General features: G+C 40.5%; 1 protein-coding gene across 3 annotated transcripts; it reads right to left on the bottom strand.

Annotated features, from left to right (window-relative positions):
- Window positions 1-7,438: 7,438 nt before the first annotated feature.
- LOC119087312 (zinc finger protein 54-like) lies at window positions 7,439-26,038 on the bottom strand. Of its 3 annotated transcripts, none has more exons than XM_037202252.1 (5): window positions 25,947-26,038; window positions 23,810-23,901; window positions 17,374-17,465; window positions 10,420-10,546; window positions 7,439-8,795 (listed from the first exon to the last, which is right to left on the bottom strand). In XM_037202252.1, exons 2-5 carry the CDS (start codon window positions 23,841-23,843, stop codon window positions 7,528-7,530), a joined length of 1,521 nt encoding a protein of 506 aa, XP_037058147.1. In that variant the 5' UTR covers window positions 23,844-23,901; window positions 25,947-26,038; the 3' UTR covers window positions 7,439-7,527. The 3 variants fall into 3 exon arrangements, with proteins under 3 accessions (XP_037058147.1, XP_037058146.1, XP_037058148.1); XM_037202251.1 differs by lacking the exon at window positions 25,947-26,038 and adding an exon at window positions 24,938-25,231; XM_037202253.1 differs by lacking the exons at window positions 17,374-17,465; window positions 25,947-26,038 and having other exon boundaries at window positions 23,810-23,898.
- Window positions 26,039-26,213: the final 175 nt, after the last annotated feature.

Below are 26,213 nucleotides of genomic sequence, written 5' to 3'. Positions count from 1 at the left end.
ATATGTTCAACAACAATGGAAACAGGGGTAAAGAGTAGATCCATCTGCAAAAAATTCAAACTTGTGCTCAGTGCATGAGTTGGCTGTTTGAAACCTGGGGCTTATGCAGGAACGCTTGGCTCAGCCTGGGAGGAGGGGACTCGACCTGCCTGGACTGAGTCTACCAGGTTGATCTCAATCCTCAGGGGAGTCTTTGTCCTGAAGGAGATGGGAAGGGGGCTGGGGGGCTGGGGGAAAGGTAGGGGTGGGAGCGGGAGGGGGGAGAAAAAGGGAATCTGTGGCTGATATGTAGAATTAAATTATATTGTAAAATAAAATAAAATAAAATAAAATAAAATAAAATAAAATAAAATAAAATAAAAAAGACTAAAACATGGTGTGGCTTTAACCATTGGGGGTTAGTAACAAGAAACACACAGAATTTGGAGCTCTAAGTATGTTACCAACATTTATGCACATGTCACACATCAATAAAAGGCTGACTGTCTATGACAAAAGTGGTTAGGCCTTACCTGGGATGACCTTCTCATAAGATTGGCTGAAGGGCCAGCTATTCTGGGGGAGGCTGCTCCACAAAAACAGTAGAGAGAAACCTAGAATTTACAGTGACACAAATTCCCTGGGTACAGTCCATTCCCAAGTAAAATAGTGGAATGTTTGAGATATCCAGTGTGATTCCAGACCAGCCCAATGCAACAGAGTAGCAGATCCAGAACCTATCCAATAGCCATGACCATGTGAATGTCACCAGAATACCACAAACATGTTTCAGACTAGACAGCCTCTTCAAACAGTGTCATTGGGAAAAGTATCTATCTGCATATAAAACCATGATCCTGCATCCAAGTCTCTAGTACCATATAATGAATCACAGATCTTATGAGAAACAGGTGGGTGAAACTATGATTTCCAGTCTCGCTTGGTCTACATGGTGAGTTCTGGGCCAGACAGAAGCAACACAGTGAGTTTAGGTGTCAAACAAAGGAAACACAAGCACAAAAAAAGTAATAGTTTGGTCATGTGTCCATTGACAGGAGTGCTTTTTTTGAACCAAGAAGACAAAAAAATTATTGCAGATACTTTTCTGATGTTGATAAGTGATCATAATTACTCAAAAATGCTTTCTAATATCATCCTATACTATAATACCTTTTCTTCTTTTCATGACAGGGTTTTTCTGTGTAGTCTAATGCCACTAAATGAAAATAAAGACCATTACCTATAGTAGGACAAGCCCACAGGGTTGAGGAAATTGGCTCAAACCAGTTGCTAAGGTGGGTGCATATTGTACTTCCTTATGAGCCAACCTGGAGTCTACCTGAGGGCCTAACAAACAGACACTGTCAGAGGTCCTGATCATGCAGTCTGCCTGAGGGCCTAGCAATAGGTGCTGACAGAAGTCCTAATTGTTCCTAGCTAATGAGGGGTAACCACGAAATGAGGGATGACCACTCAATGTCACAAGATTGGGACACAGCCTGGGTGTTGAGAGGAGGGTATATAAAGCTTTCCTTATTACTGAATAAATGAGTCTGCTATTTGCCCTCACCTGACTCCTGGTGTCTGTGTTGTTGATGCTGCGTCTTCTTACCCCCTCCTCTGAGGTAGCTCTTAGGACCCAGCCATAATTACCCAAATCCTTTGATCAAATTAAGCAAGATTTATTTTCTGTCAGACAGGGCTGTCACCCTAAAGTGGGGATTGAAAGTATAGCACTGAATACAGGAAAAAGTTGGGCTTATATATCCCCCAAAACTGCAGGACGGGTTTTTTTTTCAAGGGTTGGTGGGTTTCCAGAGAAACTTTTGTGTAGGAACTTGGCTGAACATTTTATATTTATTTGGCAGAACATCTTATCAGGGTATGTTCAAGCTGTGAGTCAAATTCCATAGAGTGGGGAGCATGTCAAATTCTAGAAACAGGTTAAAGCACAGTCAACTTGAATTTGGCAGCAAACAGAAATGAACTTGTTCTGACCTTGTAACAAAATGGCTTCCATCCTTAAGGTGGAGTCAGGCTGGTCCATCATTAGCTCTGGTTGTCCTGAAATTCACTTTGTAGACCAAGCTGGCATCAAACTCAGAGGTACACCTGCCTCTACCTCTGGAGTGGTGGGATTAAAGTAGTGTGCCACCAACACCTGGCTTATAATACCTTTTCTAACTATGAAAATACTGTGACCTGACACCCTCAAACAGCATACTATGCTTTCCACACTCCAAGGTGTAACACTAAGAACTCAGCATTACCATCATCTAATGTCCAACAGCTTCCCAACTTCTATTTCCAAGTCAGTGTCCCCAACCCACTGAGCCCAGTCCCATCTACACTGTCTCAGGTTGTCTTTCAACTGTCAGGCTGTCTGGACCCATGCTTTCTGGCAAGCTTTGACCAGCACTGGATCTAGGAGGATGCTGTATCCCCATATCTCACCCCTACAGTGAGTTCTGAACCCTTTAGATGCAAGATAGGTGGTGATTAATACCTCCACTGAACTACCAAACTCTTGGGATATATACTAACACCAAATGATTAAAGACTAAATTCTTCTGAGAGTCCCATCGACAACATGAACATGACAAGTCAAAACCAAATACTGCCATTGTGACTTGGGGGGAGACATTTCAGGAACTTGGATTTTGAAAATAGGTGTCTCCAGAAGTCAGTGGTTAGTTCATTGCTAACTACCCAGAGCTGACTTCATCCCACGCTGTACTGCTTTCACCAGCAGATGGTGGTCTTGTCATTTTCCTAACAAGTTAGTCAGAAACAAGTTAGTCTTCTGTGATTCAGGCTAAAGGTGCTTTGAGATAAAACATAAGCCCCCATCCCCTCACACACTACCCCCACCTACCCCCAGGTGGATGCAGAGACTCTTGCTGTCCCAGATGCAGAAAATAAATGAGGTCTGTGGTCCCAGCCCTGAAAATGTCAGTTACATCATTCCATCTATGGCTCTAGGAACATTGAGGAAGAAGAGGAGGAAAGGAAATAAGGGGAAGAGGAGGAAGGGCTAAGACATGGCATTCTCTAGACTCCATATAGCTGTTGTAATCAGTAACCAACAGCAACTGTGCTTACCTGTATTGACCTCACACTAGACCACAATTAGTTATCATTTCTCATTAAGGAAACTGCTCTTTGCAAGAGACTACTACAAAACCCCCACAACTAATGAAAATGCAGAGTTGGGGAGGTCAGGCCCAGTGGATACATCTACAGAACATTCCTGCACCTAAGGCACAAGGAACATTTTGAAGAGGAGGTGGAAAGATTGTAAGAACTATAGATTCAGAAGTCTGCTGTGAGATTATGTCTCCTAATAATGCGAGAAGCTACATCTATAGAAATGTCACCTACGGGACTACCCAAATGGAAGCTGAGCAAGGACACAAACAATGAACATACCAAATTGCATGGGCAAAAGCCTACAAGGCCTCAACTCTGCATAGAGAACTACAGGTAACTGAGGAATGCTGGGAGCAGGAGAAATCATTTCCTAAGTGGAGAGCATGCTAATTAGCTCTCCAATTGTCAGCCTTGAAAACATGCATCCAAGTAACATTATATGACTTGGTAGAACACATGTGATATAAAAGAATGCACTTTGGATACTGTATACTAAATGTTTAACTGGGCATGGAACAGGAAGAAAGGAGGAAGAGTGCGTGGGTCAACCAAAAAGAAGGATGTATGAAGCCTTAAGAAATTCCACTGTCTTACAAGTTAATAGGAAATTCAGTTTTTAAAACTTTGAACAGAGGTACCCTGTGGGGCATTTACCCACCACCCCCACAGTTCCCCAGAGTTTTCTTGAGTGTGAGCAGCAGGAAATATTAGATAGAAGGATTTATTGTGCAGAATATTGCGGAGATAAACAGAAAATAAAGAATAGCCTTGAGAGGGCCTGGAACTTTTTCCAACGGCCCCGACTGTCTCTGCCCCAGGATTTTTATAGAGACGCCAAGGGGTGGAGCAAAAGACCTCCTCCTCCAGCACAGCCAAGTGCAGACCATCTCAGACACCTGCACTCAGGCCTGTGGTCCTAATCATCCTCTCTGCGGACCTGCTGGGTAAAGCCACGAGGAACCCAAAAACGGGCTCCCACAGTACCCTACACAGGTAAATAATGCTGCTCCCAGAAACCAGGGCTATTAAATGTAACTCTCTGTATCAATTACTGGCTATCTGCCCAGAGGTGCCTCAAACAAAGCATGTCATTGCCAGTGCTCTTCCTTGACCATTTTGTTGCTGAAGACACCAAACAATTTAGTTGCATGATAGATAGCAATCTTAAATTTATTAGGGAACTCTCCCTGCTGGCAAGCTTTTGTAACACTGCAAGGTTCTGTGAGGGCTGCTGGTAGAGAAAAGATGTCAATGGTCTAACCTCTCTGGACCCTACATCTGACAATACCAACCTTCAAGCAGGATGTGTGCACTGGTGCAACACTGCACTACTGCTTATGGGCATAACCAACCAATCCCTTGACTGAATTTGAGGCTTGCTCTGTAGAGGGGAGCTCATCAAGACCATGATGGGGAAACTTACAGATACAACTGAACCAAGCTAGTGGGAATGCATGAACTTTAGACCAACAACTGTGGAGCCTCCATGGAACAGGAACTAGATCCTCAGTAGAAGTGAGACAGTTGTATAGCTTGGTCTATTTAAGGGGCCCCTGGAAGTGGGAATAGGATCTATCCCTGGTGAATGAACTGTCTTTTTGGAGCCCATTACCTATGGTGGGGCCCCTTGCACAGCCTTGATGCAGAGGGAGGGGCTTGGACCTGTCTCAATTGAATGTACCAGACTTTGTTGACTCCTCATGGAAGGCCATATGTTTTCAGAGAAGAGGATGGGGGGTGGCCTGGGGGGAGCGGGAGGAGTGATGAGAAGGGGATCTGTAGTTGGTATGTACAATGAATAAAAAATTTCTTAATGAGTAAATACAAAAGAAAGAAGAAAAAACATGGCTTGGAGAGTATATTGATGTTTTGTTAATGATCATATTGTTAATCTACCAATTAAACATTCGTCTATAATTATCAATTTGTACTACTCTTAACCTTAGTGAAAGAAGCCTCCTTTGCATTAGGTAGTGGGTAATGCAGAGACTCAAAACTGTTCAAAAAGTACTAAGAGCAGGCAACTGTGTAAGACTGTGACAATTACTATATCATCATGGCTGAGGTGGGGGGTGGTCCCATGAGGTTCCTTTCACTCCAATAGGGTCCAATAGCTATAAAAGGCAGCTATTTTGTTTCAGAGTCGAGTGAATATTTCCCCATTTTTCTTTAGCCCTTCAATTTCTGTATGTCCTTGTGGATTTCTTTGTTGTTGTTTATTGAGACGGGGTTTCTCTACATAGACCAGGCTGGCCTCAAATTCAGAGTTCAGTCTACCTTTGCCTCCAGAGTTCTGGGATTAGTGACATGCACCACAACCTTAGCCTTTGGGATTTTGTGAGCTGTATATAAGAATGCCCATGTTATCACATTCACAGCCTATCTCTTTACAGTTTCTCACCTTCTTGCTATTAGTACCAGGACCCTGTACTTAGTAGGCCCCTAGACCTTAACACAACTGACTCCATGGTGGAAGAGCCATTCAGGTTGTAAAACTCAGCACATAGATACCACCACCTGCCAGAAACTAAAACAAAGACCCAATCCATTAAAGTCCTTATAGTTCTTCAAAAGTCTCAAAATTATACCAACCTTGCCTTTTAGCTTCTATAGTTCTGCTTCTGGCTAACTGTTCTTGTTAAATGAAGTATGTCAATCAAGAACACAGTTTTTGTGCTTAAAAGTTCACCCTGAGAAAAGCTAGGTGCTACACTAGGATGTCAAATGCCCAGTGTAGTCATTGGCCGCTAATAAAGACTTCCTATTGGTTTAAACCAATGTTCCAGCAGCCTTCTCTGGAAAATATTCCACAACAGTAACATTTGACTCTAGTAGGAAGTTTCTGAAGGTCAACAAAAGATGAGATTTTATGAGAGCATTTTCTTTCAAGGTAAATTTCTTCTTATGTGGGAAATTTCAGCACTGGGGAAAGGATTTATCAACTTGAATGCATTTCAGGGATTGGAATTTCCAATGAACAGCCACATGGGGATTATATATGGTATACCTTTATATGGTTCTCAGAACTATTAATTGTGTGATGTACAACAAAATTAAAGGGCTTCATCACATTTTTTATGTTACTACATTTTGTCCTCATTATGATCTTTTTGTTGTTTAGACAGTGTTTATGTAGTGCTATGGAATAATGTACGCTGGTTTAATAAAATGCTGATTGGCCAGTAGCCAGGCAGGAAGTATAGGCAGGGTGAGCAGACTAAAAGAATGCTGGGAAGAGGGAGGGCGGAGTCAGGAGTCACCAGCCAGATACAGAGTAAGCAAGTTGACAAGGTAGAACTGAGAAAAGATACCAAGCCATGTGGCTAAGCATAGATAAGAATTATGGGTTAATTTAAGTGTAAGAGCTAGTCAGTAAGAAGCCTGAGCTAATGGCTGAACAGTTATAATTAATATAAGCTTCTGAGTGATTATTTTATAAGTGGCTTCAGGACTGCAGGGTTGGGCAGGACTGGACAAAAGTTCCAACTACAATGTAATCCTGGCTGTCCGGGAGCTCACTATGTAGACCAGGATGGCCTCTGACTCAGAGATCTTCCTGGCTTTGCCTTCTGAGTGCTAGGATTAAAGGTTTGAACCACTATACCCACATTATTATAAATTATTAGATGTTGAACACAAGAATTTTTTTTTTTATTATTACAGCTTTTCCAAGGAGCTGGATATATGGCTTAGTGGTTAAGAGCACTGACTACTCTTCCAGAGGACCTGGGTTCAATTCCAAACACACATACATGCTGTGGGATTGTCTTTCTATATGCTGTGAATATGTGTTACTACCACTGGTTAAGAATCTGCTTTGGCCTATGGCAAGACAGGTTATAGCCAGGCTGGAAATCCAAGCAAAGATACAGGGAGAAGAAAGGCAGAGTCAGGAGGGATGCTGTGAGCTGCTAGGGGAGCAAGATGTATTACAGCACAGGTAAAGACACAAGACATGTGGTGATACATAGATGAATAGAAATGGGTTAATTTAAGATGTAATAGCTAGCTAGCAATAAGCCTGAGCCATAGACCAAACAGTTTGTAATTAATATTAAGCCTCTGAGTGATTATTTTATAAGCTGCTGTAGGGCAGGATGGGACATAGAAAAGCTTCCAGTTACACATACCAGCTCACAATTTTTTGTCAGTCTACCTTTAGGGAAATCAGATGCCTATTTCTGGCTTCTCCAAGCACCAGGCATTAAGGTAGTACACAGAAATACTTACATAAAGTGCAAGCATACACACACACACACACACACACACACACACACACACACACACACACAAAAGCAAAACAACAAACTTTTCCCACCTTTGCAGAATTTTATTTTCATATAAACCATGTGAAATTTTTTAAGATTTAAGGCATTCACAAGTTTCTTATATTTGTTTCTATTGTTGTGTTTTCATATTATTTGCAATGATATTTTTCTCACCAGTATGAATTTTCTGATGTCTTCTAAGATTCAAAATCTGGATAAAGGACATGTCACATTCTTTGCATTTGCAAAGTCTTTCTCCAGTATGAAGTTTCTGATGTGTTCTAAGATGTGAGTTACGGGTGAAGGATTTGTTACATTCCATACATTTATAAGGTTTCTCTCCAGTATGAATTTTCTGATGTTGTTTAAGAGTTGAACACTCAGTAAATGATTTGTCACATTCTGTACATCTGTAAGGTCTCTCTCCAGTATGAATTCTCTGATGTATTCTAAGATACGAGTCCTGGGTAAAGGATTTGTCACATTGCCTACATTTGTAAAGTTTCTCTCTAGTATGAATTTTCTGGTGATTTCTAAGATTTGAGGACATAGTAAAGGATTTATCACATACCTCACATTTGTAAGGCTTCTCACCAGTATGGATTTTGTAATGCCTTTTAAGATGTGATAATTCAAGAAAGGATTTACCACATTCTTTGCATTTGTACAATTCTTCTAAAGAATGAGTTTTCTGATGTCTTGTAAATGATGAATAGTGAGTAAAGGATCTGTTGCAGTCCTTGCATTTGTAAGGCTTCTCTCCAGTATGGAGTCTTTGATGTGTTTTAAGGCTTGAGTACTGAGTAAAGGATTTGTCACAAATGTTGCACATGTACGGTTTCTCTCCAGTATGAACTCTCTGATGCTTTGTAAGAGTTGACTTCACAGTAAAGCATTTGTCACATTCCTTGCATTTGTAAGGCTTCTCTCCAGTATGAATTCTCTGATGTTCAGTGAGGCTTGAAGCAGTACTGAAGTATTTCCTACAGTTTCCACATTGGTGTGGTTTCTCTCCAATGTAGAATTTTTGTTGCAAATGACTGAATGTACAGTCAAAATCGTCATTATATTCTCCCTGCCTGTGCTCTTTCTTTGCAGTGTCCAGTCTCTGATCTTGAGTAAGGTTGGAACACAAATTTAAAGATTTCTCACAGTCTTTAGATTTGGAAAGTTCTTCTCCATTGTGCATGCTTTTATGTCTGTCTGGGTTTGTTGAGTCAATAGAGGCATCCCTGTGATTATTGCATCTGTAGTTATTAGAGTGCTCTATAGTTTCACTTGTTCTATAAAGTGCATATTTGCAGTGGTCATGAAGCATTTTGCCAAGCTCAGTACACTGACAAGACTTCTTTTCATTATTCACATGGTGATGGACAGGATCACATATGCAATAGTTCTCTGAAAATAAGTACAGTTCAGATTAACAGGGCTTGTTCTAAGATTAACATTTGACAAATGACTGTTCTCCCTAAGTTCTCTGTTAAGTCAATCAGCAACTATTTAGAATAGAGCTCCCAGGAGTCTATTTATTTCTTTCACTAAAATTTGTGGATTCTTACAAAAACAGAGTGATAGCCTTCAAGGAAGTTGAAGCAGATAATTGAGGAATCAGTTATTAGCTTGGGGATAGAGGTTACTGACTGATTATATTTAGAATATATGTCTCTTATTTTTAAACATTTTTTTTGTCAAATATTGATGAAGAAGAGTTCAATCTAATCCCAGGTTCACAGTGTTTACTTACTAATGTACAGCAATGACGATTATAGTTCAGAATATTCAATTCCCTTAAAGATTAAAGGCTTTTTGAAATGCATCAAAGGGTTTATTTTTTTTTCCAAAAAGTACATTTGATTCTTCAAAAGTAAGGGATGCAAAGCAAGTATTCTGCCAGACACCAGAGGCTCTAAATAAGCAGTTTTCAACCTGTGGGTTATGACTATCTAAAAATACATTATTTCTGATGGCCTTAGGAACTGAGGCATTGCTTAGTAGCAAAGTTACAGTCAAGAATTTGCAACAATAATTTTATGATTGGAGTCACCAAAACATGAGGGACTCTATTAAAGGGTTGTAATATTACCAAGGTTGAGAACCACTGCTGCTCTAGACCATTTGGGGCAGGGCTATCATGGGAAACTAGTGTTTATTTCTACCCACCATTGACATACATGCAAGGAAGGCAATTGCAGAATAGTCCTACTTCATGGACTCACATTAGTCTTGAGTTTTGTAAAATTATTCCAATCTGTTATCAGCATAGTCAAATACAACTGCATTTTGTACTAGTATTAAATCACCATAATCCAGGTGCAATAAGTCACATCTTCAAACAATGATAGCAGGAAGGGGGCATCCCTGGGCCAGGACACTACACTAAGTTCAATTATCAGGAATCCATTCAAGTGGAATTGAATATCGCAAAAGCATTCTCATCTCTTCCTTTCTCTTTCACTTGAAGCCATCACTGTTGTTCTGCTCATTCACTAACTCACCCTGGTTGTGGCTACTCTCTCTTCTCCACATTCCAGGGCAATCTCCTTTGTTCCAGATAGCTGACTTTGAATACAATAATCCATGTGTTCTGTGAGCGAGCCTATGATACATGCTAGAATTTTTGGAAGAATACAGATGTCTAATAGCACAGTACTGAACTGAGCTCAGTACATGAAGAGAACACAAAGTAGAGGAATATAGGAATGACTTCCAATTGCTACTTCCTGTCAGAATCTTCAGCATAATTAGGGAGAATTTTCAGTTTGCACATCTTGAGTTTTTCTCACAACTGAAACAATGTCAACAGCAATGACAGACATGGAGTTTTAAGATATGAGTTCCTGAATGTGTCATAGACCCTAAATGAAGGGTACAGGACACCTACAAATTGGAGAATAGATAGAAAAAACATACCAAGCTACTAGCCTGCTATTGTTTACAAGACACCCTAACTGAGAGTTCATAACTTATAAAATCAGTACCTAGAAAGCCTGAGTTAGGAATTATACAAGCAAAATGTTCTCACCCACAGAGACCAGGTTGTTATAATTCTCCAACATCACATCGATGTACAAAGCTCTCTGAGCAGAGTTCAGGCATTCCCACTCCTCCTGGGAGAAGTCCACAGCTACATCCCAGAATGTCAATAGACCCTGAAACAAAAAAGTAGGGTTTGTTTTTCTACTGGACAGAGTGCTTTCCTGTATATAAGGAGACTTAAGGAAATTAGGGATGTAGATGAGTGAAGAAAATTACTCAAAAACATAATTTCTAATATAGTCACATTCCATAATGGGTTTTCAAACTGTAAAAAGAGGATGACACAATGTTCTGACAAGCAATATACACAAAACAACACACACTTAAGGTCTAGACACAGTTATCTTTCTTGTATAGATGCTGTGTTATGTTGCACAGGATCAAAGTGGACATGTCTCGTAAGGAAAATTTTTGTGAGGTCTAAATGCTGTGCCTGAAGTTCATGGTAAAATACTGACAGTGAATCATCCTGTCTGTTCTTGGGCCTTACATGATTATATTTTAACATGCTCAATTCATATGTTTAGACTCTAGCTCCAAAGCCTCACCATTAAAGAGCAAAGGGGTAGATGGGGAAGGCAGAATTTATGATTAATTAGGGAGTCAAGGAGTTTTTTTTTTTTCTGCAGTAAAAAGGACTATATCAACATTTTATACTGTGAATTTTAATCTTAACATATAAAATCAAGTAGTATATAGGGAGATAATTTTATGAGAATATAGGGCCACTACCAAGCAGACAGAAAAATCAGCATCAGGCATATTTGATATAAACCAAAATTTTCTAAAAAATATGAAGACCTGACTTAGATAAATAACAATTTCAGAAGTTTTGAAGATTTCACTTGCAAAGAGTTATAAAAAACTGATGGGAGTACAAAAACACATCAAATAATGTTTAAGTTACAGCTCAGGATGTACACATAAGTGTAGTACACTGGATGCATTCAGATGTGATATAATTTCCTGTCAGTAAATGAATATATTAAATTCTGTGAGAACTATAGTCATTTTTCAGTGCTTTGCAAATATAACTCAGAGAATGGCTAAAGAGAAAATTTGCACAACTCTGTCTGAATTTTGTAGTTTTCAATGTGTTCTTTTTAGTACCTATGCTGTATTGTCTAATAGCATTTTAGATTAGTAGTGTTTGATTGTCTTAGTTATGGTTCCTGTTGCTGCGATGAAACGTCATGACCAAAAAGCAAGCTGGGGAGGAAATGGTTTATTTGGCTTACACTTCAGCTTTGCTGTTCATCACTGAAGGAAGTCAGGACAGGAACTCAAACAGGGAAGGATCCTGGAGGCAGGAGCTGATGCAGAGGCCATGGAGGGGAGCTGCTTACTGGCTTTCTTCCCCTGACATGCTCGGTGCCCCTTCTTATAGAAATCCGGATCAACAGCCAAGGGATGGCATCACCCACCATGGGCTGGGCCCTCCCCCACTGATCACTAAATGAGAAAATGCCTTGCAACTGTATCTCAAAGATGCACTTCCTCAGCTGAGGCTCCTTCGTGATGATTCTAGCTTGTGTCAAGTTGACACACAAAACCAGCCAGCACAACTGACCCCTTATCAGCTAAACACACAAACACATCACTGGTTAAGTCACAACCTTTCCTTTCTTATTTTTCTCCATGGTCTTGAATAACTTTAAATGTCCCAGTCTTTACAAATTCAAACACATTAAAATTTCAGTTCCTTTAAAAGAGTCAATCTCTTTAAAAACCCAAAGTCTTTTAAAATCCAAGTCTCTCAGCTGTGAGCTCCAGTACAATGCTTTATTTCAAGAGGGAAAAAGTAGGGCACAGTCACAAACAAAGCAGAACAAAATTCCAGCTGTCCACTATCTGGGATGCAGCCACCATCTCCTGGAGTCCTCCAAAGGACTTGTCACTTCTCTGGCACTGTCCTCTGAAGCACACACTGCTGTGGGATGTTAATGTATGTCCTGTGGGAGCCCTTCTTGGGTTCCTTGTGGCGTTACCCAGCAGGTCCGTATAGAGGATGATTAGGACCATGGGCCTGAGTGCAGGTGTTTGAGATGGTCTGCACTTGGCTGTGCTGGGGGATGGTCTGTATGTCAAGTTGTTCTGATTGGTTAATAAATAAAACCTGATCGGCTGTGGTTAGGCAGGAAGGATAGGCGGGACTAACAGAGGAGAAATAAAAGGACAGAAAGGCAGAAGGAGACGCTGCAGCCATCGCAATGACCAGAGACACTGCAGCCGCCGCCATGACCAGCAGCCTGTGAAGACGCCGATAAGCCACCAGCCACGTGGCGAGGTATAGATTTGTAGAAATGTGTTACTTTAAGATATAAGAATAGTTAACAAGAAGCCTGCCACGGCCATACAGTTTGTAAGCAATATAAGTCTCTGTGTTTACTTGGTTGGGTCTGAGCGGCTGTGGGACTGGCAGGTGACAAAGATTTGTCCTGACTGTGGGCAAGGCAGGAAAACTCTGGCTACAACACACAGCTGGTTTTCTAGGTACTGGCTGGCTCCACCCCAGTGTTCTACTGTCCTGAGTGGTCTTCTAGTGACACTGGCATCTCCAAAATGCTGTAGTCCCTTGCTGCCACTGTACTGCACTTTCCCCAAAAGCCTCTCATAGGCTCTCTTCATGGTGCCAAGTTTCAACTTCTTTGTATGACCCCCTTATTCCTGGGCCTTCAACTGCCACTGAGAGTGCACCTTCACCAGTGGCCTTTCCTGGCCTCTCAGTGACAAGCTTCAGCTGCTCTCCATGACCCCTTCATGCCTTCAAAACCAGTACCACCTGGGTGATGCTTACACGTTACCAAGTCTGGCTGCAAGCACAAGGTACAACCTTGGCTGCCTCTGAAACAGTTTCTCTATGCGCTCAGGAAACACTTCTCAGCAGATATCACCTCAGTGATACTGGGTTCTTAAACACCACTAATTTCTTAGCTCCAGCCAACCAGCACCAAGTATCCCAGCAAAGCAAAATTTTGCTTTAGTAGTTATGGTATCTTGTTAATCACAGCTGATTCTTCAGCCCCAGTTAACCAGAACCACAAGATTTTAATGCAAAATAACAAAAGACCCTGATAGGGTCTTTAAACTTCTCTCTGAAACTTCACAAGCCAGGCGGGCCTCCATCTTCTGCATTGCTCTTAACATTCTCATCTTCCAAGCTCACAAAGACCATCCACAGAGCTCTTTTTTTTTTTTGTTTGTTTTTGTTTTTTTTCGAGACAGGGTTTCTCTGTGTAGAGCTTTGTGCCTTTCCTGGAACTCACTTGGTAGCCCAGGCTGGCCTTGAACTCACGGAGATCCGCCTGGCTCTGCCTCCCGAGTGCTGGGATTAAAGGCGTGCGCCACCACCGCCCGGCTTCCACAGAGCTCTTAACACTCAATGTTTCTTCTGGCCAAAAGTTCCAAAGTTGTTCTACAATTCTTCCTAAAACATGGTCAGGTCTGTCACAGCAATACCCCACTATGCTGGTACCAATTTCTCTTAGTTAGGGTTCCTGTTCCTGCAACGAAATACCATGACGGAAAAGCAAGCTGGTGAAAAAAGGGTTTAATTGGCTTACACTTCAGCATTGCTGTTCATCACTGAAGGAAGTCAGGACAGGAACTCAAATAGGTCAGGATCCTGGAGGCAGGAACTGATGCAGAGGCCAGGGACAGGAGCTGCTTATTGGTTTACTTCCCCTGGCATGCTCAGCCCACCTTCTTATAGAACTCTGGATCAACAGCCAAGGGATGGCACCACCTACCATGGGCTGGGCCCTCCCCCACTGATCACTAAATGAGAAAATGCCTTACAGCGGGATCTCAAGGAAGCACTTCCTCAGTTGAGGCTCCTTCCTCTCTGGTGACTCTAGCTTATGTCAAGTTGATACACAAAACCAGCCAGTACAATTCTTCTTTTATTTTTCTGAAAATACAAAGATGTGGTGACATCTGTCTGAGCCATGAGGCAGGGTTACATATGCAAACCTGCAGGTCAGAGCCTATGCACCAAATCTCCACTTTAAAACACAGCAGCTTCAAGGTACAGGAGTCGAGCCATGACCCTCACAGGAACTGACTAGAGCAAGGCAAGCATGAGGACTGTTCTTTCTGCATCAAATATGATGCTTATGCACATCAATCTGTCAATGTCCCCAAGACACTCATGATGCATTCAACATAATGCTACACAATGAATCCCATCCAGAAAAGATTGCGCAATGGGACCATGTTGGGGGTAGGGGGAGACAAATAAAAAAAAAAATACTGATCTCTCCTGTTCAGCCAGTTACCACTGAGTATCCTAACCATGTGAGTGATGTGAACAGCAATTCTCCTCAGACAAACAGATACAAGGTTTCAAACAGATACAAAGATATGAACAGACACATGGACACATCATTAGTGTCATGATATTAAACACCAAAGCGAAATACAAGTAGACTAGAATCATGATATTAAACACCAAAGCAAAATACAAGTAGACAAGAACAACAATTTCATGGCAAGATCAAGCCACATGCAACTGTCATGTTTAGCACTCTATAGTGTGTTTAAATCTTTAGTATTAAGACACTAGATATGTCTCTTTTAATTCCACATATTTCTAAGATGTTGTTCCAACTCATTCATGTGTTTCCATATGCACGGAAATGGAACAGATCTGACAAATTGATGCTACACGGCACACGATACCCGGCTCAACAATATGTAAGTCCATCCTCCATATCAATTGGCCAGAAACATAATTTTTTTGGTCATGTGTCACAGTGGAAATATTTTCAAAATTATAGGACATTTGTGTATGTGGGATATTTGACCCCCTCCCCAAAAAAAATCTGGGGAGAGCAGAATAAGTGCTACAGGAGATGTGGAATTATAGGATTATATTGTATAGCTGTAGTCATAAAGACAGTCTGGTATGGGAATAAACACAGATAAGAGGATAACAGAATGGGATAGAGAACCCAGAAGAAAACCACCAATCCATCCATCTTAGTATTTGGCAAAGGAAGAAAAAGATACATTAGAAAAATATGGTCTTTTCAACAAATGGTACTGGCAAAACTGGATCCATCAGGAGAATGAAATTAGATTCTTACTCTTTCACATTGTACAAAAATCCATTAAAAATAGATCAAAAGCCTTATTTAAAACCAGACACACAGAAACCTAGAAAACAGGGAATACAAATCAGGATATTGAGATGGGCAAAAACCCATAAATTAGAAAGAACACCAACATCACAGGAACTAACACAAGTATCAACAAATGGGACTATATGAAAATAAAGTTTTTGTTTACCAACAGAAACAGTCAGCAGAGCACACAGACATCCCTCAGAATGGGAGAGAATCTGTACCAGCGACACTTTGGATAGGGGCGCATATACAGAATTTACCAAGAATTAGGGAAATTAAATAACATGAAAATGAAACTGCCAATCAACAAATGGGGAAACGAACTGAATAGACACTTTTCAAAGACAGAAACACAAATGACCCCAGGAACCCTGCACTGCCAACAGAGAAATGAGAACAAAAATTACTTTGAAGTACTGCTTCACTCCAGGCAGAACAACTGTCATCAACTAACCTAACAAAAAGTGTTAGAGGGGATGAGGAGAGAAAGTGTCAATGAACTGAATACCAAGCCCAAACCCAATGAGAGAATGAACACATGAACACCAGATGGTAAAGCCTCAGGAAAGTGACACTTCTGCTCTGGAGAGAAATGCACTCCATCTGCAGAGAACATCTGTCTTTTATATAAATTTTGTTGCTGAGCAAGCAAGAGCAAGGAGGCAGATAACAAGGGCCAAAGAAAAGCAGGTAGTTTGAGCTATACCACAAAACTGTTTAAAAATTTTAAATAACAGACATGGTTCCAGCTGTGACCTAGTTTGATAGTATGCTATCCCCTTCTTGTGTGAGCCAGTCTGAAGGACTTTAGATACTGTATCTTTCCTGTGAGAGCACCCTCTTTAAATACATTGAACCTAGGTAAGGAACAATGTAACCCTTGGGTTGATTTCCTTTCTTTTAGAGAAGACAGTTTCTCCTAGGTCACATCAAAAGGAAGCCTTATTCATTGTTGGTGTGGATGGGAGGGTGGTGCAAATTAACACAATTTCAAATGAAATCAGTTTGAAGATCATTAACAAATTAAAGACAGAACTAACATAAGTCCCAGCTCTCTCACTCCTGGGCATATACTCAGAGAACTCCACACCCCACTATAGAGATAGTTACACCCCACAGTTAATGCTGCTGTATTCACAATAACAAAGAATTGCAATCAACCTGTTTATCCACAGATGCATGGATAATGAAAATGGTATACATATAAAATGGATTCCTATTCATTGGAAAAGTGTAATAAAAATTTGCAGGAAAATGGATGGATTCATAATGTGTAGTAATTAAGTGAAGTTGTACAATATCAGAAAGAAAAAATCATGTTTTTCTTCATATGCAGAGTCTAGCGATTATTATGTGTACGTGGGACACAACATACATGTGGGCACAGTAGAACATGGCGAAAAGAGAATAAGAAAGGTTAAATATCAGTGTTGATATAGGACTGAATGCATGTAATCAAAACCAGCTATGAAAAAGGATATTAAGCTAAGTGCTTCTCTAGCTCTAATTATGTCACAGGTTTTGGTTTTTGATGGTAGATAAATAAATAAAAATATATTAGATATTGAAACTATAAAATCAAATGTGAGCCTCCAGAGCTTCTGTTCCCAATGACTACTCTAACTTTGTAAGTACATTGAGTTGTGCAGTCTGGGTCTGATTAATTTCAGCATGTGATCTTGTTTGTTTGCAATATTTTTCATAATAAAATTTAAAAAAAATCATAAGCAGAAATTTAAAGGCTTCCAATGTTTCAAATTATAACATTTCTACCAAAAAGGGGGGGGGGGGGGGGGGGGCGCATTACCACTGACCTGGGACAGATTAACTGCAGAATCAGCCATTTCTTTCTGTTTCTGTTCTTTGAGTTTCTCTTTCAGGAACAATGAATAGATGGCTTGCTGACCTTGCATATTAAAGAGTCAAAAGCAAAAGCAAAAATTAGTAATGAAAGCTGTTAGAGAACAATGTCAAACCACATGAAAAGACACAAGCAACAGAAGATGACCAGGTATCCAGAAAATGATCCCCAATCCAGGAGAGCATGGAAAGACATTTAAACCTTGAAGAGAAAGTTACCGTCAACAGTACCGCTGCATAAAGAAAAATTCTATCGTAAAATTGATGGAGACATGAGTGCATTTTAAGACAGTCAGGAATTAAAACGGTTCATTTCACTAAAGCAGCACTGAAGATAATAAATTAGAGGCAAAACCTACACAGGAGAGTCAGAGGAACTATCCATGAGAATACTGGAAATAATAAATATCATGTGAATAAAGAAATACAGGAAAAATGGGAAGTAATCATCCATGGGTGAGACAGCAAATCACTAATTCTCAGACAAAAGAAAGAAAATTACTCCCAACATAATCCAACCGGCAACAACATAAAAAACAAAACCATAGGGAATAAAAACTCTACAAACAAACAAAAAATTTAGCGACTCTGGAAACCAATATGGAGAATCCTTAAAAAGTTCAAGAAATCCAGCACATAGACCAGCTGTACCACTCCTTGGCATAAACTCAAAGGACTTGACACCCTCCTCCGTAGATACTTGCTCACCTATTTTCATTCTGCTCTATTCACAATAGCTATAAGAGAGAGACAACGTGAATGTCCTTTAGCTGACAAATGGGTAATAGAAATGTGGTACATATGACCTATAGAATACTGTTCAGGGATAAAGAAAATTTGAAATCACGAGCTTTGCAGGTAAGTGGATGGACCTAGTAAAGATCATATTGAATGGAGTAATCCAGACTAATAAAGTCATAGCATGATCTCTCTCATAGGAAGTTCCTAGCTCCAAATCTTCAGATGTGAGTACACAACCTGGAGAAACTGCAGTAACAAGAAAAGAAAAAACAGACCACTGTAGGTTGTGGGGTAGTAGCAGAGACAGAAATAACAGAGAACAAGTGATCTGAAGGGGGAAATGGAAAACCAGAGGGAGGATTTAATTATTGAGATAGGACAGGTATAAACACAGAAGGTAAAATAACAGTAAGATTTTGAAAACATCATAAGGCATAATAGTATTGTCCATCTACCAAAAAATGCATATAATACATATAAGTCTGTGCATGCATATTCATTCATAGTATAAATAAGAATTTCCCATCTGGGCTGATGGGAATGTGATGCTCCCACAAGACATTTTCTAACAAAACCACTCACACAAGGCACTTCTGTTTTGAAGTTGTTTGTCATTGCTGTCCAAGAGACTCCCCAAACGTAATAGGCTATTGCTGTTGTCTATGGTGGCTTCCCAGAGGTAGAAGGTGAGTCTCTATTATTGAAGAAGCCTTGCACTTCAGACACAGAACCCAGAGGATTCAAGATGGATATGACCTTAAAGCCTCCTCCCTGGGGACTAACTTTCATTGTACCAAAAGTCAAAGGAGGGAGCCAGCCAACAGTCTAATTCAGCTATGACACCCACGAACCACAATGATCTGCACTGCATGATAACTCTATCATGCAAGAGTGGCACACAGACCTTGGTAGTAACCAACAGCTTCTAATTGGACTTAAAATCTTTTCAACAAGAGGAAAATCATGCCTGGTACCTAGCCAGTTTCTCCACAGCTAGTGAAGTCAAGGATCTTGGAGGAGAACTTACAACTACTACTTTACTAAATCAGCACAATCTGTAACGTCTTTCTAAATATTTTCCTTATTTTCACAGATAAATGTAGTCCTCACCCCTCACCAAAGAAAGTTCCTGATGCAACACATCAAAAAGCACAATCAGTCAAAATGCAGAGTTGTAAGGCTCAGTCTCCACTGACACATGACCAGTACAACTCCTTCACCTAAGGCTCAGGGGACACTGAGAAAGAGAGGGCGGGAACATTTTAAGAGCCAGAAGAACAGGATGTTTGCTGTGACATTGTGTCTCCTAGAAATATCAGAGAAGCTACATGCATGAAATCATACAAACATGGCTGACTAAACATGAGCTGAACAAGGACAACACCAAGAGACATGCTAACATGGAAGGGAGAAGGCTCATTAGGTCTCAAATCTAGTCAAACACTAAGGAATTCTGAGAGCTGGAGAAATAGTCTTTCCCAGAGAATTGAGCACCATATGGCTATCCAATATCAAATGTTCAACCTTAAAAACATACAGACTGAGTAGGTTGTATTTTTATGTTTAGCATACACAGAAACATATAACAACAATGGAAGAAAAAGTTATTAAGAAATAATAAATACATATGGAAAGTCAAGATTTTGGATCATTTAGATTAAAAACATTATAATATTTTCTATTACTGCTACTCACATAATTAAACTTAACAGGGGGCTAGAGAGATGGCTCAATGGTTATGAGAGCCTGTTGTTCTTATAGAGACCCAGGTTCCATTCCCAGACTCTGCACAGTGGCTTCTATCTGTCCATAACTACAATTCCAGGATGCATATGACATACAGTCATACATGCAAGCAAAATACTTGTATACATAAAATATATGAATCTAAATAAAAATGAATAGTAAATAATAATTAGTAAAGAGGGAGACAAAAAACAAACAAATAAAAACAAAACAAAATAAAATTCCTTGAATGAACTTACTAAACAGAAGAAAGGTCCCTATCTGAAAATCTTGATTTGCTGAAGAACTGAAGAAGATGCTAACATGGGAAGATGATTTACACAGATATAAATAATATTGAAATTTTCAGTATTTCTGAAAGTGATTTCTATGATCAGTTCAAACTTCATGACATTTAAACTTCTCACAACATACTTCAGAGAAATAGTAAAGAGAAACCTAAAATTTGTACTGATGGACAAATTCCCTGGGTACAGAGCAGCCCCAGAATAGTGTTACAATGCTGGAGCTTTCCCAGTGTGATTCCAGAAGACACTGCAGAGCCACACAACCAACAGCATCATGGGAGCAGAGAAGACAAACGGTCCAATGAAACAGACCAGCAGATCCACAACTTGCCCAATAGCAATGATCCTGCCACTAAAATAACACAAACATGAGTTTCAGATTAGACAGCCTCTTCAAACAGTGACATTGGGAAAACTATTTATCCACATATAAAAACATGAACCTGGGTTCAAGTCTCTCCTACCATATAATGAATCATAGACTTCTGTGTATGATCTGAAACAGTGAATCCTACAGAGCAACACAAAGGGGCAACACTTGATACAACAGCAGGAACCCACAAATAGTACTGTGTAAAGTTAAAAACATCCAGGGAAAGGGTAATAATTAAAGAATGAAGGGACAGCTTACAAAGCAGATACATTTGTTAGCTAGCTATTTATAGAACAATGGATGAAAACCCACAACCTGTCCAAAATTACAAAGGAAGCAAATGCTAATATCATTGGTAAATAAACAAATGGATCAAACACAACATGCTCAACAGCAGTTGAAATTCCCAATTTATTGGACATATTAAAAAGTTCTATATTGTAGGTCATAAGGTAATGTAAATTTAATATACAGAGATTCCAAATCTCTAGTCAATGTCCACACTTTGGAGTAACTAAATAACAAATGCATTTATTTCAGTAATTTCTTGAAATGTAAATGTATAAAATATTTAAGCAAATGATATAAAAAGACTACACCATTCAAAAGGAAAAAGGTCAGTTGAAATTTAAAACATATATTTGCTACCAAAGGTTTATTTCATATACAAGAAACTGAGGTAGAAGGAAATTTTTTTTAATGTGATAAATATGGACAGCAGTAAAGAAGACTGATGATCATAAGTAAAACAGTGACAGAAAATCAAGGCAAAAGCTGAAGACAAGGAGTGGATATCTGTCACCAACCCTGGCTGCCTGGTTAAGGACATGAAGATCAAGTCCCTGGAGGAGATCTACCTGTTCTCCCTGCCCATTAAAGAATCTGAGATTATTGACTTTTTCCTGGAGACATCTCTAAATGATAAGGTTCTAAAGGTCATGCCAGTGCAGAAGCACATTCAGGCTAGGTAGAGGACCAGGTTCAAGGCTTTTGTCATTATTGGGGGCTACAGTAGTCATGTGGATCCTGGTGTTAAGTGCTCCATGGAGGTTGCCAATGCCATCTGAGGGGACATCATCTTGGTCAAGCTTTCCATTGTCCCTGTATGGCAAGGCTACTGGGGGAACAAGATTGGCAAGCCCCACACTGTTCCATAAAAAAGTGACAGGCAGCTGTGGCTCTGTGTTGGTGCTTCTCATCCCTGCCCCCAGAGGCACAAGAACTGTCTCTGCTCCTGGGCCCAGGAAGCTACTGATGATGGCCAGTATTGATAAATGCTACACATCAGCCAGGTGTTGCACTGCACCCTGGGCAACTTTGCCAAGGTCACCCTTCACACATCTCCAAGACCTACATCTACCTGACCCTTACCATTGGAAAGAGACTGTTTTCATCAAATCTCCTTATCAAGAATTCACTGACCATCTTATGAAAACCCAGAGCAAAGTTTCTGTTCAGAAGAACCAGGCTCCAGTTGTACCACCACATAAGGATTTTAATATAAGAAAAGTGAATTAAGTCTGTTAATACACACACACACACACACACACACACACACACACACACACACACACAGAGTAAGCACTATTAACAAATGATAAATTAATCCATTAGATAAAAAGTTGTGATCAACATGGGTGCATGTCACAAAACCCAGAATGCAGACATCTACAGCAGACAGAAAACGGAAAAATACATAAAACATGTGAAAACTATCATATTGCTTCATGTTCTTTGCAAACATAAGAAGACAATCTAGAAAGAGTCTGTCTTCTTTAAGACTCCATGCAATTCCTATCACAATCCTATTGCATGTTTTACAGAAAGGAATGCTAAAAATACCAAGGACCAGCAAAGAGCCAGAAAATACTAAGAGGATTAGCCTAGAGGTGATCTCATGCATACTACAATACAGCAATGGAAACACGTGAATGTCATGACCACAGACTACTTGCCAAGTCACCTGACACCATCTCTAAGACCTACATCTACCTGACCCCCAACCTCTGGAAAGAGACTGTTTACTAAGTCTCCTTATCTGGAATTCACTTCACCATCTTGTGAAAAGCCACACCAGAGTGTTAGAGATTCAGAGGAACCAGATTCCAGCTGTAACAACACATGAGAGTTTTTTTTTTTTTTTTTTTTTGTTTTTCGAGACAGGGTTTCTCTGTGTAGCTTTGCGCCTTTCCTGGAACTCACTTGGTATACCAGGCTGGCCTCGAACTCACAGAGATCCACCTGCCTCTGCCTCCCGAGTGCTGGGATTAAAGGCGTGCGCCACCACCGCCCGGCTACATGAGAGTTTTTATACAAGAGAAATAAAGTGAATTAAGTCTGTTTAAAAAATACAAAAATAATGAGTGCGGGCAAATGATAAAATGATCCATTAGACAGAAAGTTCTTTGATCCACATGGGTGCATGTCACAAAACCCGGAATGCAGACAGCCATAGCAGACAGAAAATAGAAGAATACATAAAACATGTGGAAACTGTCACATTGCCTCATGTTCTTTTCAAACATAAGAAGACAACCTAGAAGGAGGTTGGTCTTCTCTAAGACTCCAAGCAATTCCCATTATAATTCTATTTGCTTATTTTACAGAAAGTAATCCTGAAAGTACCAAGGAACAGCAAAGAGTTGAAAAATCTAAGAGGTTCAAACCTCGAGGTGATCTCACAGTGTGTTACAACTACAGCAATGGAAACCACTTAGAATTATTATGACAACAAACAATAAGAGATATTCATGGAAAGACAGTGCAGACAGAGTTTAATAGTCTGTAAATATACCTCCTGATTTCTTATCAAAACTGTTGGCTTTATTTTCAGGAATAGAAAATTAACACTAAAAGGTGGAGAATGTGCTAGAATATCAAAAGCTTCCAGATTCTGAAAAAAAAATAAACAAATGTAGATGTCACATTTTGATCATTTTATATAAAATCATAGAAATAAAATACCAATTAATATTGGTATGATGACATGATTAGTGATGTGAATGAATAATGACAGCATCACTCACATGCATAATCAAATAAAATTTTATTTGCCTCCTCATATTAATTCTTTCTTAGAAAGTCTTATCATACCTACAATAGGATAATCCTAAGGAGACTTTTCTCAGTGGAAGTCTCCAGAATTATTTCTAGTGAAATAAAATGTGGCAAAACTGATTTCATGTCCCACTTACACATTCACTTGATCCCCTTTCCACTCCTTCACCAATGTCTCCACCATACCTGCACCTTTAGCTCCTGTCTCCTCACTCTCCATCTTCTAGGGCACTTTTCTTCTGCTCAACAGGTGAGTAGGTTTTGCTGATCAGTGAGACCTGCACATGAGGAAAAATTTCTTCAGAAAGCACCTGGATTTCTAACACAGTACTGTGCACAGTAAAGAGAAAACAAAACACAGGATTATACAAGTGATTCCCCAATTGTCATGCAGTGTCAGAATACTGAAAATATTTAGATAGCATTTTAAGTTAGCATCATTTGAATCCAAATTCTGATCACACCCCAGTCAAATCCCAGGGTAGAAATGGAACTAAATGATTGGAATGAGAATATTATACACTAGTGAGGTTCTGAATTAATCATGAACCAAAATTGATAGACGCTTTACATCTCCCAAAGGGCCACATTTCATGTAGATTTTCTTTGTTCCTCTGAGGATTTCACTTTACTCTGTGAGATGTGAGACTCATTCACATAAAGTTCATACATTTGCAGAGTAATCTGCCAAGAAACCCAGAAGAGGAGCAAGGGAGACTGCAGGCAAACTATTCTCACCCACAGAAACCAGACTGCTCTAATTCTGTAACATCCAGTCTCTGTACAAAGCCCTCTGAGCAGGCTCCAGGAAGAAGTCCACAGTCACACCACTGGCTGTTAACAGACCACAAATAAAATAAAACACAACAGTTTGAACCATCCTGTTGGTGCACACCTTTAATCCTAGAGCTTGGGAAACAGAGGTGAGTGGAATCCAATCCAGCCTGGTCTACAAGGTAAGTTCGTGGCCAGAGAGAGCAAAGCAAGAACCAAAGAACTAAAGAATGAATGAGAGAGAGAGACAGAGAGAGAGAGAGAGAGAGAGAGAGAGAGAGAGACAGAGAGAGAGAGAAAGAGAGAGAGAGAGAGAGAGAGAGAGAGAGAGAGAGAGAGAGAGAGAGAGAGAGAATGAGAATATTTTGGCAACCAGAAAATCAATGAAAAAGAACCAGAATTAGTCCAGTTCATATGATCTAAAATTTACCGAAGACATCCATAGCAGAATTTCAGAGCCGGCTTCCTTAAGAACATCAGAGAAACTGCTCGCACCCCCGGTCCCTCCCTCCCGTGTCCCAGCCCCGCAGCTCCTCTGACCTGGGAGGTTCCAGGGCCGCCGGGCTGCGGTTCCCGCCACTGCGCTGCTGACTGGTGACTTTCCCAGGCCGCCCCGCGCGGCGACTGCGGCTCCGGGGAGGTTTCCGTCCCCGCGACTCCCAGCCGTGTCCTCCGCTCCCAGGTCTGCACCACGAGAATCCCCACCGGGCAGGACCCGGTGCTACGACAAGGAATGGGCACTTAAACACTTCTAGCTTTTGCTCCTCCTGCCCAACTCACCGGGCCTCAGAAAAGCTCCTTGCTGGCTTCCGTTACGTCAATCTTCTAACCCCTCCCACTCACGCACTTCACCAATGGCCATCAACCTCCTGTTTCCCGGTGAGTGGCCTGGTCCCACAAGGTCCCACTGAATCTCAGGATGTTTTCCCCACAGCTCCAGCTGTCAGGCTGCCCTGCACCCGCTCTGCACAGCCTCCCCACATGCTCGCTGCCTGCCGGCCTAGACCAGAACTGGATCTAGGAGGACGCTGCACCCGCGTTTTGACCACTTCGGGTAGAAATTATTCAGTCTAAGGCTTCATTTTGGCATTCCAGTGTCCTGGCCTATATACTCAGATAGAAAAACCAACAATCACGCGAAATCCTAATGCTAGCTTCCACACCCCAAACACTAAGATGAAACGTTGCTGCTCCAAATCACCATTTCCATAGCTGTGTCCCCTTAAGGAGACCAAAGTAGATAAAATATGAGAAACAGAGCACACACACACACACACACACACACACACACACACACACACACCCACAGAAGTATTTTCAATGAGGTCAAAGTACATAAAGAAGACCCTGACATCAAAGAGGACAGGAACAAAGTGATTGAGTGACAAGAAAACACAAGCAAATGGCTTGTCCTTGAAGAATGAGGACAATTCAGACTATGAAAAGTGAATTAAGTAAGGCGTTAGCAACACCAAGGAAAACTCAACAGAAGCGAAACAGGAAGTGAAAAACACAATAACCATAATAGTAAATCAATGCAAAGACTCACCACCGGAAGAGACAGAAGATCAGGGCTTGTAGACAAGGCACGAGGATGTGCATCACTCAGTTAAATACGATGATTAAAAAAAAAAAAAAAAATCAGAAGCTCCATGCAAGTAGCACTAGTAAAATGTGAAAGTGAAATTCCAGCCGCATCTTCTACATTGATATAGAACATTCTAATAGCTGATGCAATAACCGTCACCATGGAGAGCATTCCTGGGAAGCTGGATAATCATTTCCTTCATGATGCAAATGAAGTGACTCTTAGAGC

Source organism: Peromyscus leucopus, chromosome 1 (genome assembly GCF_004664715.2).
Source record: "Peromyscus leucopus breed LL Stock chromosome 1, UCI_PerLeu_2.1, whole genome shotgun sequence".
NCBI classification, from domain to species: domain Eukaryota; kingdom Metazoa; phylum Chordata; class Mammalia; order Rodentia; family Cricetidae; genus Peromyscus; species Peromyscus leucopus.
This window is presented reverse-complemented; position numbering and strand designations above follow the sequence as displayed.

Excerpts from the sequence above, each read along its gene's own strand:
- LOC119087312 (XM_037202252.1), bottom strand. The coding sequence starts at position 23,843 with ATGGAGAGTGAGGAGACAGGAGCTAAAGGTGCAG. Across the intron at positions 10,547-17,373 it reads CTGCAGTTAATCTGTCCCAG|GGTCTATTGACATTCTGGGA; the intron begins GTCAGTGGTAAT and ends TTTTTGTTTCAG. Across the intron at positions 8,796-10,419 it reads TAACAACCTGGTCTCTGTGG|AGAACTATTGCATATGTGAT; the intron begins GTGAGAACATTT and ends ACTTATTTTCAG.